This window comes from Cryptomeria japonica, chromosome 1, assembly GCF_030272615.1.
Source record: "Cryptomeria japonica chromosome 1, Sugi_1.0, whole genome shotgun sequence".
NCBI classification, from domain to species: Eukaryota; Viridiplantae; Streptophyta; class Pinopsida; order Cupressales; family Cupressaceae; genus Cryptomeria; species Cryptomeria japonica.
In genome coordinates, this window is record NC_081405.1 from 133,495,049 (window position 1) to 133,509,288 (window position 14,240).

General features: G+C 33.9%; 1 protein-coding gene across 1 annotated transcript; it reads right to left on the reverse strand.

Annotated features, from left to right (window-relative positions):
* Positions 1-6,994: 6,994 nt before the first annotated feature.
* LOC131063037 (probable aldo-keto reductase 2) lies at positions 6,995-13,415 on the reverse strand. Its single transcript, XM_057996805.2, has 5 exons — positions 13,111-13,415; positions 12,808-13,005; positions 8,126-8,298; positions 7,936-8,038; positions 6,995-7,604 (listed from the first exon to the last, which is right to left on the reverse strand). Exons 1-5 carry the CDS (start codon positions 13,318-13,320, stop codon positions 7,266-7,268), a joined length of 1,023 nt encoding a protein of 340 aa, XP_057852788.2. The 5' UTR covers positions 13,321-13,415; the 3' UTR covers positions 6,995-7,265.
* Positions 13,416-14,240: the final 825 nt, after the last annotated feature.

Below are 14,240 nucleotides of genomic sequence, written 5' to 3' on the forward strand. Positions count from 1 at the left end.
CACCAAAGAATGCCTTAAACGCTATAGATAGGGTTTGCACATGACACCCTTGCAACTTTTCTTTGCTCCTCTTCTCCTGAATTACCCTTGAATGCTTCAAATGAAATCAAAAGGGACTAAATACTGAATATATATATCTTTATACCGTCACAACACTTTTGCACTAAATGCTTTGTACATTTAGCAGCTTTTACCTCCTTGGGGATCAAATGACTTGATTTGTGACTAGCTCAATGGCTTCTACCTCCTTCCTCAACATTAGATTATTCTCATTCTCCCTCTTTCTTGTAAGATGCAACCATTTGTATATTGAACATGTGTTGTATCATTTAACATGAATGCATTGAACACTCTAATTGAAGATTGATGTGATAATTATTATTATATATGAAATTGGTACTGCTTTACATGCATCGGTGTTGGAATCAAGCACAAAGTATGATCTCTTATGCTTCTCTATTCTGGATGTATTGTGATGTTATCATAGGAACATTTCAATTGGTGTTTTAAAAATGAACGTATATGTGATTGGTTTGATTTCGAAGGTTGATTTATTCATTTCCTAAGAGGGGTTCATGAGTTATTGGCCCAATTTTGGATGTGTTGCTAAGGTAGCAACATCAAGGAACCCTTAGAGGTTACTTGAGTTAACTCAGTCAGAGTTTTGGGAGTTTACATGTGCACAATTGGTTAATAATTAGTTGACTTTATCTTGAGGTTGTGCATTATACTTGTATATGTTATGCATTATGACCCTTAATTTCTTTAAAAAAAAACTATTTACATGTATTCCTTGTATATTTTTCTCTTATCCTCTAGGGTTCCTAGGTGAGGAGTTACAGGTTTGTTAAGAATCTAAAAGTCCTACAAACTAAAAAATAATGATTTTTATTTCTAGGAAAGCATGAAAAACTACAAAACAACCAAAATAATTTCATAAATTGACACCATCCTCAGCAAGGGTGCCAAAAATGTTGAGCCTTATAATTCCAATTGAGATTCATGATTGGTCACAAGTCTTTACAACTTAGGGATATCTATCCATACTGATCAATCCTTCATGGTTCAAAGGTTGCATTTACTTGTCAAACTAGGGGTCGTATAACTTGGAATGGGTCAACATTGTATGTGCATTATGAACTTATCCTAGGTTGCTATCCTATGTTAACAACAAAACCTGTAGTAAAGGAAAGTGCAAGAAAACAACTACTGAAAACAATAATAGCTGATAAAGAAATTTCAAAGAGAGAATAGGTACAATGAAAATAAAATATTATACTAAAGCAATTACAATCTAGAATAAGTATTTAGTATAACATCCATTAACTACTACATACAATATCTAATCTGATTCAGCTAAAACTACTACAGGAAAATGGTGAATGATAAAAATGTTAACTAATTTGAATTCAAAATATCTAGCTAAATTAAATGCATGAAATGGAACTGATTAAACTAAAATAAACTAAGAGTAACTTTACCTCAAGTGGGCCCCCTTAGGTAAGTACTCGCTATGAGATTAGATACTATAGTAAGTTGGAGTAATTCTAGAACAATTATCTAATTATTTATTAATTAGGTGCTCTAATTGCTTTTTCACTTAAACTAAAATTAGTTTTGTATTATCCAGAGTTTTCTATTCTAACATTAGTTCTAAATATAGCTAGGCTTAATTTAGCTCCTAATTTTAGCATTACGGTTTGCACCTAGGGTTTCATTCATCCTTTATAAAGATTCACTCATTCATTGTAATTGTATCTCTGATATTGTTTGCGTAATGAGTGATATAGAATTCTCTGGTTGTTAATATTTGTCTGCTCTCTATTGTGTATAGGTGTTTTGTTTGTCTTGGCTCTTGTTTTTTATCATCAACTTCTACATGCAATCAGAATATCAAATTTATCAAGTTCCTATCTGCATGCTTGAGGGACCAAACCTGGGTTGAATTTTATGTACATATTAGGAACAAACGGAGGTTGGCATTATGTTTGCGACATCCAAAAACTCTAAGATCAACTATCGTTGCATCAAAATTGGAGCAGTTGAAAACTAAGTCAAATTGGTTGAGGGCATAAAAATCAAGACAAAATTTGAAGGTAATGAAAAAGTATGGGCACTCTAGAGAAAAACGGAGGTCACCATCGTTCTTAGAAGGCCCTAGAAATGCCTACCAAATCATCAAAATTGAAGATCAAATGAAATTGGGGCAAAACTTTTTAGTTATAAAGAAATCTCCATAGCTGTATGAAAATCTGTATGTTTGTATTGTTCCAAAGGCATCATAAAATCAATGCATGTTTGCAAAAAATTCCCATCCACTTAATTGTTTTTTGTAATTTTTTTTATATTTTTTGGAAGAATTTTATTAAGTTTGTGGGGTACGTGTTTTAAACGGGAAGGCAAATTCCTTTCACAAAAGTTCAAACAAGGCTTTCCAAAAGACTATGTAGGATTTTCCTCTATAGTGCCTTGTCAAAAAAAATTGAAATCAACGTTGATCCATTAATTTTGACAGGCCCTCTAATTTGGCCTTTTCTAAATTTAGCAAACCTCTTCTATTTTTGCCTTCAAGCCCTAAAAACCACCTCTTAGTTTTTTGCTTATAACTTTGTCATACATAGTCAAAATTGAGTAAACAGGATATCATAAGAAAGCGGGTTTTGGCATTGATCTAATTTTGTAGGTTGTTTGATCAGATTTTGCACCAGTGCCAGGCCTCCAAAGTTAGCCTTTAATAGTTTTGTGCTTTTAGGTCCATATCTTTGCACATCTAGAGTCCATTTTTTTACTTCCATATATCATCAAAAAGCTCTCATTGTCTCCTATGTGGATATTAGGCCTATTTTTCCATATTGTTCTCTAGGTACATTTTATTCAATTTTTTAGTTTTTACTATTTTGTCAATTACTTGGCGTAGCTGTTACAAAACTTAAATCTTTTATACAAGTTACTTCCTTCTATCAGCCACTTGGTATGAGTTGTTTCATTGTCTTTTTCTTGCATATTGTTTTCAGCTTGTTTCATTCAATTTGCCAATACATTGCAACATAATGAAATTCAATATAAATTAAAATACCTCCATCCATAAAACTATTGTAAATGCTTTCGAATATTTTAATGGATGTGACTATTGGTATAATCGGCCTCCTTATTATGAGGCATGGAATTATTTGACGTATAGGAGTGCCTATACCATCATAGGTGTATGCGTATGTGAGTGCATATGAGTGCATATACATATGTATTCTTATGTACCCATGTATTTGTACTCTTATGACGATTTAGTCATGTTTATAGGTATCCTCATGAGTTCTATGTGCAATTTTTCATTATATTATTTGTTATTGCACTATTCATTTTAAGCATATATCATTTCATGGAAGGCGGATTTGACAACATATTATCATAGCACTCTAACATTCACCTATTATCAAGCAATGCACAAGTAAATACAAGGTGTGAAATTTCACTTTTTCTTTTCCAATTATTCACTCATGGGCATCAATGATCATATGTATACATGACAATTAAATGAAAATATTCATTCTATTATTCGTATGCATGATCTACATGGTGTGTGATATGGTTGAATTAGGGTTAGAGTTAGGGTTGAATTAGGGTTAGGGTATAATCAAGTTTAAATTAGGATTAGGGTAAGGGTTTAATCAAGTTAGTGTTAGAGTTTAATTAATGTTAGGGTTAGAATTGAATTAGGGTTAGGGTTTAATAAGGTTTGAAATTTAATTTGGGTTACAGATTAATTATGATTAGGGTTTAATTAAGGTTAAAGTTCTTTTTTTTATTGGTAATGTCTTTTTTATATTGGAGTTTCTAACTAGTGAGGGCCACATTTAGGGGACCCCCTCCCCATGGTTAAATTTGTGAGGTATTAAGACCTCCAATTTTTTTAGTGGCATTGTTCCTAGAATCTCCTTATATCCCTCAACTTAATCTCCTTATCACTCCATATCATCACCTTTGTTGCTCCACTACATCTCCTTATCAATCTGCTACATCTCCTTATCGCTCCATATCATTGGGTCGACCATCTCCTTATTGCTCCATATCATTGGGTTGACCATCTCCTTCTCGCTCCATATCATTGGATCGATATCCACCCCTTATCTCTTTGTTTCATGCCTTATCTCTCCACATATGATTCAACCCATCCAACTTGTCAGGAAGTGTCTTGCACGACCAGTCCTCTATCAATCTACAAGGTCAAAGTGCCCGCTTGTGCTCCTATGTGGGTAGTCAGGCTCTGCCGGCCAGTCAACCATTGAGCATTTCTTTTGGCATTAACACCGAACAACATCTTCTAGCGGGGAATCAACACAGGGGACACACACAACCTTCAAGGGACAAGATTTGAACCAAAAACCACCCTATTCTAGGGCTCGTGACAAACCGTCACACCATGAGGTGAACCCCAAGGTTAAAGTTCTATTAAGGTTAGTGTTCACTTAGGGTTAAAGTTAGGTTCAATTAGGGTTGGATTTAATTAGTGTTTAAAGTTAGGGTTACAGTTCAATTAGGGTTAGATTTCGATTAGTGTTAGCTTTTTAATTACTGTTAGGTTTTAATTAGGGTTGGGGTTAAAATTTAATCAAGTTTAGGGTTAAGATTTAATTAGGATTAGAATTCAATCAAGGTCATGATTAGGGTTAGGTTTCAATCAAGATTAAGATTTAATTAGGGTAAGATTTAGTGTTCCACTTAGGGTTAAGGTTATGATTCTAGGATAAAGCTTAAATTAGGGTTAGGTTTGGGGATCAAATAGAGTTAGTGTCGAGATTAAGATTAGGGTTCAATTAACTTGTTTGGATTCAATAAAGGCCAAATTAGGGTAAGGGTCAATGTTAGGGTTCAATTAGAGCTTTCTTTCAATTAGGTTTTAGGGTTAAGATAATGATTCAATTAGGGTTAGGGTTCAAAAAAATTAGGATTCAATTATGATTATATATAGGGTTCAATTAGGATTATTGTTAATCAGGGTTACATATAGGGCTCAGTTACGATTACTATTAAAGTTAGGGTTGTGATCAACTTAGAGTTCAATTATGGTTAGGTTTAAGGTTCAATCTGGGTTATAGGATAAAACTTGGTGTTGCAATTAGGGTTAGGGTTATTATTGTCTCATTCTAGTTAGGGTTCTAGGATAAAACTCTAGGCTGCAATTATGATTAGGGCTAGAGATGGATGATAGTTACAATTTGGGTTAGAATAGCATTTGTATTAAGGTTAGCTTTAAGGTTACAATGATCATTTGCATTGGGGTTAGTTTTAAGGTTACAATTATGACTATAATTAGGACTATGTTATGGTTATAATTAGGGTTTAGGGTTCAATAAGGGTTAAAATATATGATATTTAATTATATTTTATAATATTATAATATATAAAAAAATTAAAGTTAGGGTTCAATTAAATTACTTAGTGATAGAGATTTTCAGAATCCATAATATCAATTGTGTAAAATGTTTTTGCATCAACGTTTTGGATCACACTCCATCATCAATTATTAGGATGAAGAGAGCCCTTGATCCTAATGGTGGATCACCAAAAATGATTTGAAATGTTGATGCAAAAATATTGTACACTATTGAATCCAGAAACAACTATATCTACAATTAAGTTAAGCTAGAGTTCTTTATACAACATTATTATTACTTTTCTATATATTACTTCTGAACATTTATTTTCATCAAATAACACATTAATTATCTTAAATTAATAAAAAATAATTTATCCTTCATTAATCTTGCTTGTAAGACATTAATTGAATTTTGATTGTATGTATATGTATGTGTGTATACATATACTTATAGGTATGTATGTATGTATACATATATTTTGTGTGTGTGTACATGCATACATACATTTGTAGTTGCAACATGTAAGACATTAATTGAATTTTGATTATAACAAAATATAAGTAATTTTAGACATTAATATATATCTTAAATTAATTTTTTTAAATTACTTAGATTTCATTATAATCAAAATTCAATTAATGTCTTGCATGTTGCAACTACAGACGCTACTAGCATCACTCACACTCACTCTCTCTCTCTCACACACACATACATATATATATACTCACATGTATATATATCTTTAATTAATAAAATTACTTATCTTTTATTATAGTCAAAATTCAATTAATGTTTTACATGTTGCAACTATAGAACTACTAGCATTTACAAATATATTCAATTATTTGTCTTAGATGTTGTACTAGCATAAATATATATATATATTCAATTAATGTCTTCTTACTTGTTGCAACTACAAATGCTACTAGCATATATACATAAATTCAATCAATGTCTTGCATGTTGCAACTGGAGATGCTTCTAGTTCCAACTATAAATGCTATATCTAGTAAAATCTGCAGTAAGTATATATATATATAGACACACACACACTTCTAGCATATATATATATAAATTCAATCAATGTCTTACATGCCTCATCTGCAGATGCTATTGGTTACAACTGTAGATGCTATAGCTAGTAGCATAGAGAGAGAGTGACATCCTTCTCAAGGCGTATATTGTACTTATGTTTGTGAAAAGTTATTAAAAAATAGGCATCTCAAAAAGAATATCTCTAGACATATTTTATATAGATTTAATAGAGATATATATATGTGAATTGTATGTAAAGCTGTAAATTTTATCAATTGTATGTCAAACAATATAAAATTGACATTTTTAACTACAAATTAAGAAAGTAGGACGGTAAAAAAAATTCTGACATTTTACTATTAAAATTTATTGCTGCCAAATTTAAATCCTCTCTTTTAAGTTGACCTTCTCCAACGTACTTTCAAGAAGTGAGACATTTCAACATTATTTACTCTAATCTGAACACAAATAAGGTTGATCTACTATAGATCTTAATGAATTCTCAAAACTATTTTTGGGGAATTATTTATTTTAATAACATCTTCCAAATGCAAAATATTATTTAAAAAAAATAAAAGACCATCTTTGGAAAATAAGAAAAGCCTTCTTTATCACATATTTTTTTAAATGCACACTGAATTTTGCTGATAGCTCATCATACACATTATAAGATCAATGCACATTAGAAAAAGCTATGCCCTTTGAGTAAACACTCTGCAGTCTCAAGAGCAAATTTCCTTCTTATTTTTAAAAAGTGGAACATTTATTTAGCTTGCATATAACTAGTCGTAAAAGGATACACCACTAGAGGAGGTGTCTCTGACTTCATCCATGTAAAATCATCACCAAAATCATTTATATGCCTTTCCATGAAGAGAGAGGAGGTGTTTCTGACTTCATCCATGTAAAATCCATGTCAGCATATCGATCTCCATGGACACCTCCAGAGGAGACTATGGCTTCTAATTCTTTCATCTCCTCAGATGTGAGCTTTACAGAAAGAGCACCGATGTTCTCCTCAAAATTCTTGATTTTGGTTGTCCCTGGAATTGGTGCAACATCGTTTCCTTGGTGTTGAACCCAAGCAAGTGCAAGTTGCCCTGGGGTGCACCCTTTACTTGAAGCAAATGCTGAAATATTCTCAAATATAATCTTGTTTTTCTCAAGGTTCTCTCCAGTAAACCTGGGAAAACTCTGCAAATATAATACTTTCACAAATCAAAAGTTCATCTAAATTAAATATATAAAAAACAAATTTATAATTCAACAATTCAAAATGAAGTTCAGAACTTCCTACTTCGACATACCAGTCCTCAAACAAAAGGACAAAAACAATGTATTTTTTGCAAGGTACCCACTTTCCTCATATACTGAGACACCCAGGAAGTTGAAAGGACTTGCCATAATGTAAAGAAACGTAGAATTGGTGAGAAAGAACTCGCAACTTTGGCCTTGTGAATAAACAAGGCTTTTAATTTTCAATAATCTATCATTAATGCAAAGAGGGCTCAATGGATGCACATACCTTTCTATAATCATTATTTGCTAAGCTTTCAACCAACTTTGCTCCAGAAGAGAAGAAACCTCGGCCTAAAGGGCTATATGGCACAATTCCAATACCAAGCTCCCTACAAGTAAAAATTGAAGTGTTAATCATTCAAATAAGATAATTAAAAATGAAAAAAAATTAATTTTAATGCTAAAAACCCTCATACCTGCAAGTTGGAATGATTTCTTCCTCTACATCCCTACTCCACAAGGACCATTCTATTTCAACTGCTGTAATAGGATGAACAGCATGCGCCCTTCGAATTGTTGATGCAGAAGCCTCAGAAAGCCCAATGTATTTTACTTTCCCTTCTTCAACCAGTTTCTTCATCTCACCAATCTGTAATAGTTGCACAAGCTACCATAGTATCAAACAATAGTAATGCATTTACCGAAATCTATCATCAAGGGATGATATTTAGATAAGAATCAACAAAAGTGACTACTAAATAATCAAATTGGCTAAGACAGCAAAAGCAAATATCTTAGAGATGACTAGAGCATGAAAATTTACTTTTATAGTTCTGCATAAAGATGGAAAGCCATATATAAGGACAGTCTCCCACCTGAAAGTTGAAACACTTACAATATACAGTATTATAAGGTAAGCGTACAATGCAGCAAGCAATGAAAGCAGACTCAAACACCATCTACTACTCGAGCCATGCATTTAAACTCTACTCTTCCATCCTCTCCACCAAATCATTAAAAAAGGAAAATCACAAACCAAACGTAAAGAGTCCTTGCTGCCGTGGTCGATACCATTATCAGCCTCACTGCTCATCATAAGCAATACATTGCTGGTGGCTCATCAAAGTAGCAAGTATATTGTGAGTTACACAGCGATCCAAATAATCAGGATAACCAAGAGATACAGTAAGTCCGGAAAAAAGAAATCCTCATCCACGGGACATACATAATCTTCAATATAATGGAAGGATCTTCCTGTCCTCCACAATACATTTCAAATAAACACTTGCTGCTATGGCAAAGGCATTATCTGTCCTCACTACCCATCAAAGGCAGCCCATTGCTGGTTGCTTAACACAGTAAGTACTAATCATATGTGAGTTACATGGAGAATCAGAAGACATCAGAATAACTAAGTTAAAGTCAGTCAGGGAAAAAGAAATCCCTAATCATATGACAAACGCTATCTTAGATATATTGGAAGGATCTTCCTGGTCTCTATAATATATCTCAAAATTGTATCGATATATGCCAATGCAATTACAAGACTACAGCTCTACCAGAAAGGAATGATAAATTAGAAGTAATGATTGTTAAAAGACCAAAGATATGATCTTTGCCAGAAAAGCTATGCCAATAACATTGGAATATGAGCACCATTAGATAACCTAACACCATACATGGACTAATAGAGATACAAATGTGTTATTTGATGCCCTGTAATGCACCTGACATGCCTACCAAAGCAAAGAAATTTGGATATTTTCTTCAAATGCTATGGCTATTCTATTTTAAAGGTAAGATTGATATGGCTGATAAATCCCCGCAAATGGTAAGAGGCATAAATCTGGTAGTAAAGTCACAATCTTCCCACATATTGCTGACTGAACCAAGGAAATGACCAGGGTAACAAGACAAAAGTCATTCAAGGGAAAAAAAACTCAAGATAAAGCTACAAATCCACTTGGCCATGCTGAGAGAAGACCAAGGGTGGTGCTAGGCAAGGTCAATGTTCCATTATAATCGTATCAACAACTATTGCAGCACTTTTTGAACTGAGGATAGTTTGTGGGCTATTGGATCCCTATTGGATCCTATTTATTGAGACTATTTAGGCCTCTGATGTTCCAAGATATTACTTTCATTTGGAAACCTGAGGGCAAGACTCCTTGATAGTTCGCTGCCTTCCATCAGCTATGTTTTGCTTACTCTCCTGGTCCCTATGCCATTTCATAGTTTTGCGTCCCGGTGGGGATCTTGAGGCCCCAAAATCAGCCTTAGATCTGGTTCTAGTTTTTACTCCATTAGGACCTCTTGCCTTCTTGGTTTTAATTTTCTTTCCATTTCCTGTTGTGTTTTCTTCTTGTTGTTCTGCTCTAGATTCATCTTGCATGTTGCTCCATAGATCATCTCTTTTCTGGGATGAAGTGGTCATATCGACTTCTATATTCTAGAATAAGGCATTTAAGTTTGCTTGCGGCGACCCAAACTTGTTACTCCTTCCCATTTTTATTTCCTGTTCTTGAAACTCTTCCTCTAAATAGGGTTCATCTTTCTTTGATATGGGTAGAGAGTCTTTGGAGTGGTAAACTTAGGTCTGACCCGAAAGTTAACTTTAGATGGGTTTATAAGGGGTCAAATGGACTCCTAGGGGTAGTTTAAAGGTGTTTCCTAAAGTCCTGAAGTTTATGTGAATACTAAAGAGCAAATTGCAGATATTTTTACAAAGCCTTTGCCTAAGGAAAAATTTGAGTATCTCAGAGAGAAACTTGGAGTCCTACCCCCACTAGTAGAGACTTAGACAGTTGATGTTTGTCATCAACCGACATAATTAACAGAGAATCTTTTATTCCAGCTTTGATGAGGAGAGCTACTTCTAAGGGGGAGTAGTTGGTATATTGAATGAATTGGTATTTTATATTTGGTTTTGTATTACTTTGGCATTTGATGTCAAAGGGGGAGAGATTGATATGGAAAAACACATGAATAACACATATTATTCCTAGGGGGAGAGACTTTATCCTTTGGGAAGAGATATTATGTATTTTTTGCTTTCTAGATATGATCTATTTTGGGAGATTGTTGGTTTTTGGTATTTGGCATTTCTGTTTTGGCACTTTGATGGTTTTTCCATCTTGTGTTGCCATCAATGCCAAAGGGGGAGATTGTTGGTATTTTGGATATGTTGATATGGTTTTGTCATTGATGTCAACACTTGTCAAACTTGTCATCACTTGTCAACACTTATCAGCACTTGGAGATTTTGGTTATGTTCACCGGCAAGACAGAGAATTATGCAAGAAACTGGTATTTGGTTCACCGAAAGATTATATTGTTCACTGACACTTGGAATGACTTGGAACTACTTGGTTATGTCGAAGACATTATTCGATCAATTGGTTTTGGCGATTTGGTTATTTGTTTATTTGGGTTTGCATATTTGTTATTACTGGCAAATAGGTCCAAGATAAGCACTGACAGACTTATCTATTCCAGATCAGCATGACACATTATGGAAATGATTTATTATTGTTGTAAATGCATTTGAGCTGACATCATGCATCGGATATTGATTTGTTTGTAATTGATTTTATTGTAATATCTTTTAGTGAGCCGACATATTCAATTGGTCTTAGGTTATGTTATATATGTAAGGTCTTATTTCTAAGATCGATATGCGATTGGGAAAAAGAATTGTAATAGAGTATATGTAAAAATAAGTAGAGCTATACATGTAGACATCATTTGAAGGTTGAAGGAGGGTTTTGTGAAGGCAGTCAGAACTACACTGGTACTGAATACAACATATGAAGATGCTATTTTATGCAGTACATTATCATTGGACTTAACCATCCAATTGTAGTCAGTGTGACTCTCATTTTGTGATTGAGCACTGAGCTCTAGGTAGTTGGCCTTTCTGCATGTGCATAATCCATATTGTAAACACATAGTATCTGCAGTAGTATCATTTGATTGTGGGTAAGGCTTCCCACCATGGTTTTTCCCCTTACAGGGTTTCCACGTACAAACTATGGTTCCATTTCTCTCCCTGTTCAAAAAGTGAGTAACCCTAAAAAGCTGGATGGTGTTTGAGCCTTGCGCCTCACCAGCACAAAATCAAAATCAAAACCCAACATTGACGAGGCAGTGGAGAAGAAAAATGATTTTGCAAAAAAAAGTGTTCGCTGCCTTCAAAGATTAGGTTAATAACATACTTTAAAACAAGTTTGGGAAAGTAATCACTAGTCTGTATACATCCTTTTTGAAGAAACATTCTGGGTGGAATAACCTGGTTTCAAAATTCCCAAATCCATTGGAGTTGGATAATGTTTGAGGCTTATACGGACAAAGGAGTCCATCCAAAGAACTAAGAGCTTGCAACTCAAAGGTCAAAGGCTGCTATCCCTGGGCAAAGAGTTAGTCCCGCATAGTCCAACATGAACCTTTGCAACATAACCGATGCTCCAGAACGACGGTATAGTATTGTAGCAGAGTGCTCAGCTCACTAAAAGAGAAACCTACATTTAACCATAATGACCCTAAATGCACCATTTCAAATAAGTATATGGTAGAGAAAAGATACGTACATAGTGTTGACCTGGCTGCCATGCCTCATGAATTGTTCAAATCATGCACCCCTTGGTGTAGGTGGATTGCAATGCCCAACTTACACTTGAGGCTTGGTCACAAGGCCAAAACCTAAGGGGTTCAAAATTTGAACAACACAGGTAACCTGAAAAATCTCCATGCTTGTGGCAAAAGTAGGGTCTTGGAATCTGCTGACTAGCCTGTGACCTTAACCCAAGCTTTATCTCTAACATACAACTATATAGCTGTGTAGTCCTAATCTGTGATATAATAGGTTAGTTAACAAAATCAGGAAAAGAAATTATATGGTAAAATTAGATGAGTTCAACTGTTAAAAAGTATTGTAACTTCCAATTCAGGGTTTAAAGTTTAAATCTTGGGGAGATAGGATAGATTGTTGAAATTAGGTAAAAACGATATTACCCATTACTCTCGTCTTTGGCATCTAAGCAGGAGGTTACCCAACAAGGAGATGAAGGAAAAAATAAAAATTGAATCAGTATAATACACTAACACCCATAAGAGCGATCACTTAGTAATCAAATCCACACACGAAGAGTAGAACACATACAGTAACTTCTATGGGGACTTTGGTATCGATTCGATGTTGGAAATAAAGATCAATGCAATCCACATCAAGCCTCTTCAGACTCCCTTCACAGCTAGCACGAACATATGCAGGATCTCCGCGAATGTCCCTTACCCCACCAGCAAAACTTATTCCGAACTTAGTAGCCAGCTGCACTTTGTCTCTTATTCCTTTTAGGGCCTGCACATCAACTCAAAAATCTCCAAATTAAAATCTAGCCATAGATAAATCCTTTGAAAACTTGTGAAAATCAGATTAACATACACTAAATTTAAAGTACCCTACCTTTCCAAGGAGAAGTTCATTAGTGTGAGGACCATAAAAATCAGAGGTGTCAAGGAAAGTAATGCCTTTGGAAACAGCATAGTGAATGAGGGAGATCATTTCATCTTCAGCTTTAGGTGGGCCATAAAAGGTAGACATGCCCATGCAACCCAAGCCCTGTGCAGATACTTCAAAACCCTGGCTTCCCAACTTGACTTTTGGCACGACCATTGCTGTTGACCTTGTTATCTCTGCTTCTGCCTTGGCTTATATCTCAAGGCTGAGAGGCAGAGCATTTATAATACACACACTGAGGAAGTTGGTGTGTGATTGGTGAGGTCAGTTGTGAACTCATTTTTGACCAAGCTGCTCATCCACCGGAAGGACCGGTGAATGATTGACCCATCTCTTTTTGTTTTTTTCTTTTGGGAAGCTTTAATATAAACTCACATAAAAAAAAATTAAGTTAGTTAATGTATATTTTTATTTTTAGCTATTTAATATCTATAAAGTTTTCAAATGAAATATTTTTCAAAAGTAAAGAACTATAACATAAAATAATTATGGGTGACCTTCCCGTTCAAATGGTTGATAAGGTTGTGCTTAAATTTTGAGTTCATTTGATGTAGATTTAAGGTTGAAACTCTTGTGAACTGGATTTACCTAGTATGATTTATTAGATATATTTTTTTAATTTTTATTACTGGATTTACCTAGTATGATTTATTAGATGTACTTTTTTAATTTTTATTATTATTGAAAGATAGTGTAAGAATTTGTGAAGATTATTATGTTATAGAGAATGGATTTTTTAAGTTTGCATAATGATATCTTTATTAGATTTAAACATAAGTATTCTTACATTTAATTTATCTAAATTCTGCATTAATAATATTATCTAATAGATTAGTCCCAGCTCACAAATCTTAAAGCTAATTATTGTTTGGATATTTGTTTTAACTAATTTATATTGAAAGCATTCTTTTCATTACATAATTTGGTGGGCCTGAACTTCCTAAGAATTTATTCTTCTTTCTTGTTAGAGTTTTTTAATCTAATTGTTTTGATTGCACTTATTTTATAACATATTTCATTAGGGTTTGGATCCACTTATTTGATCTGGCCCATGCACCTTTAGATTGTCCATCTTT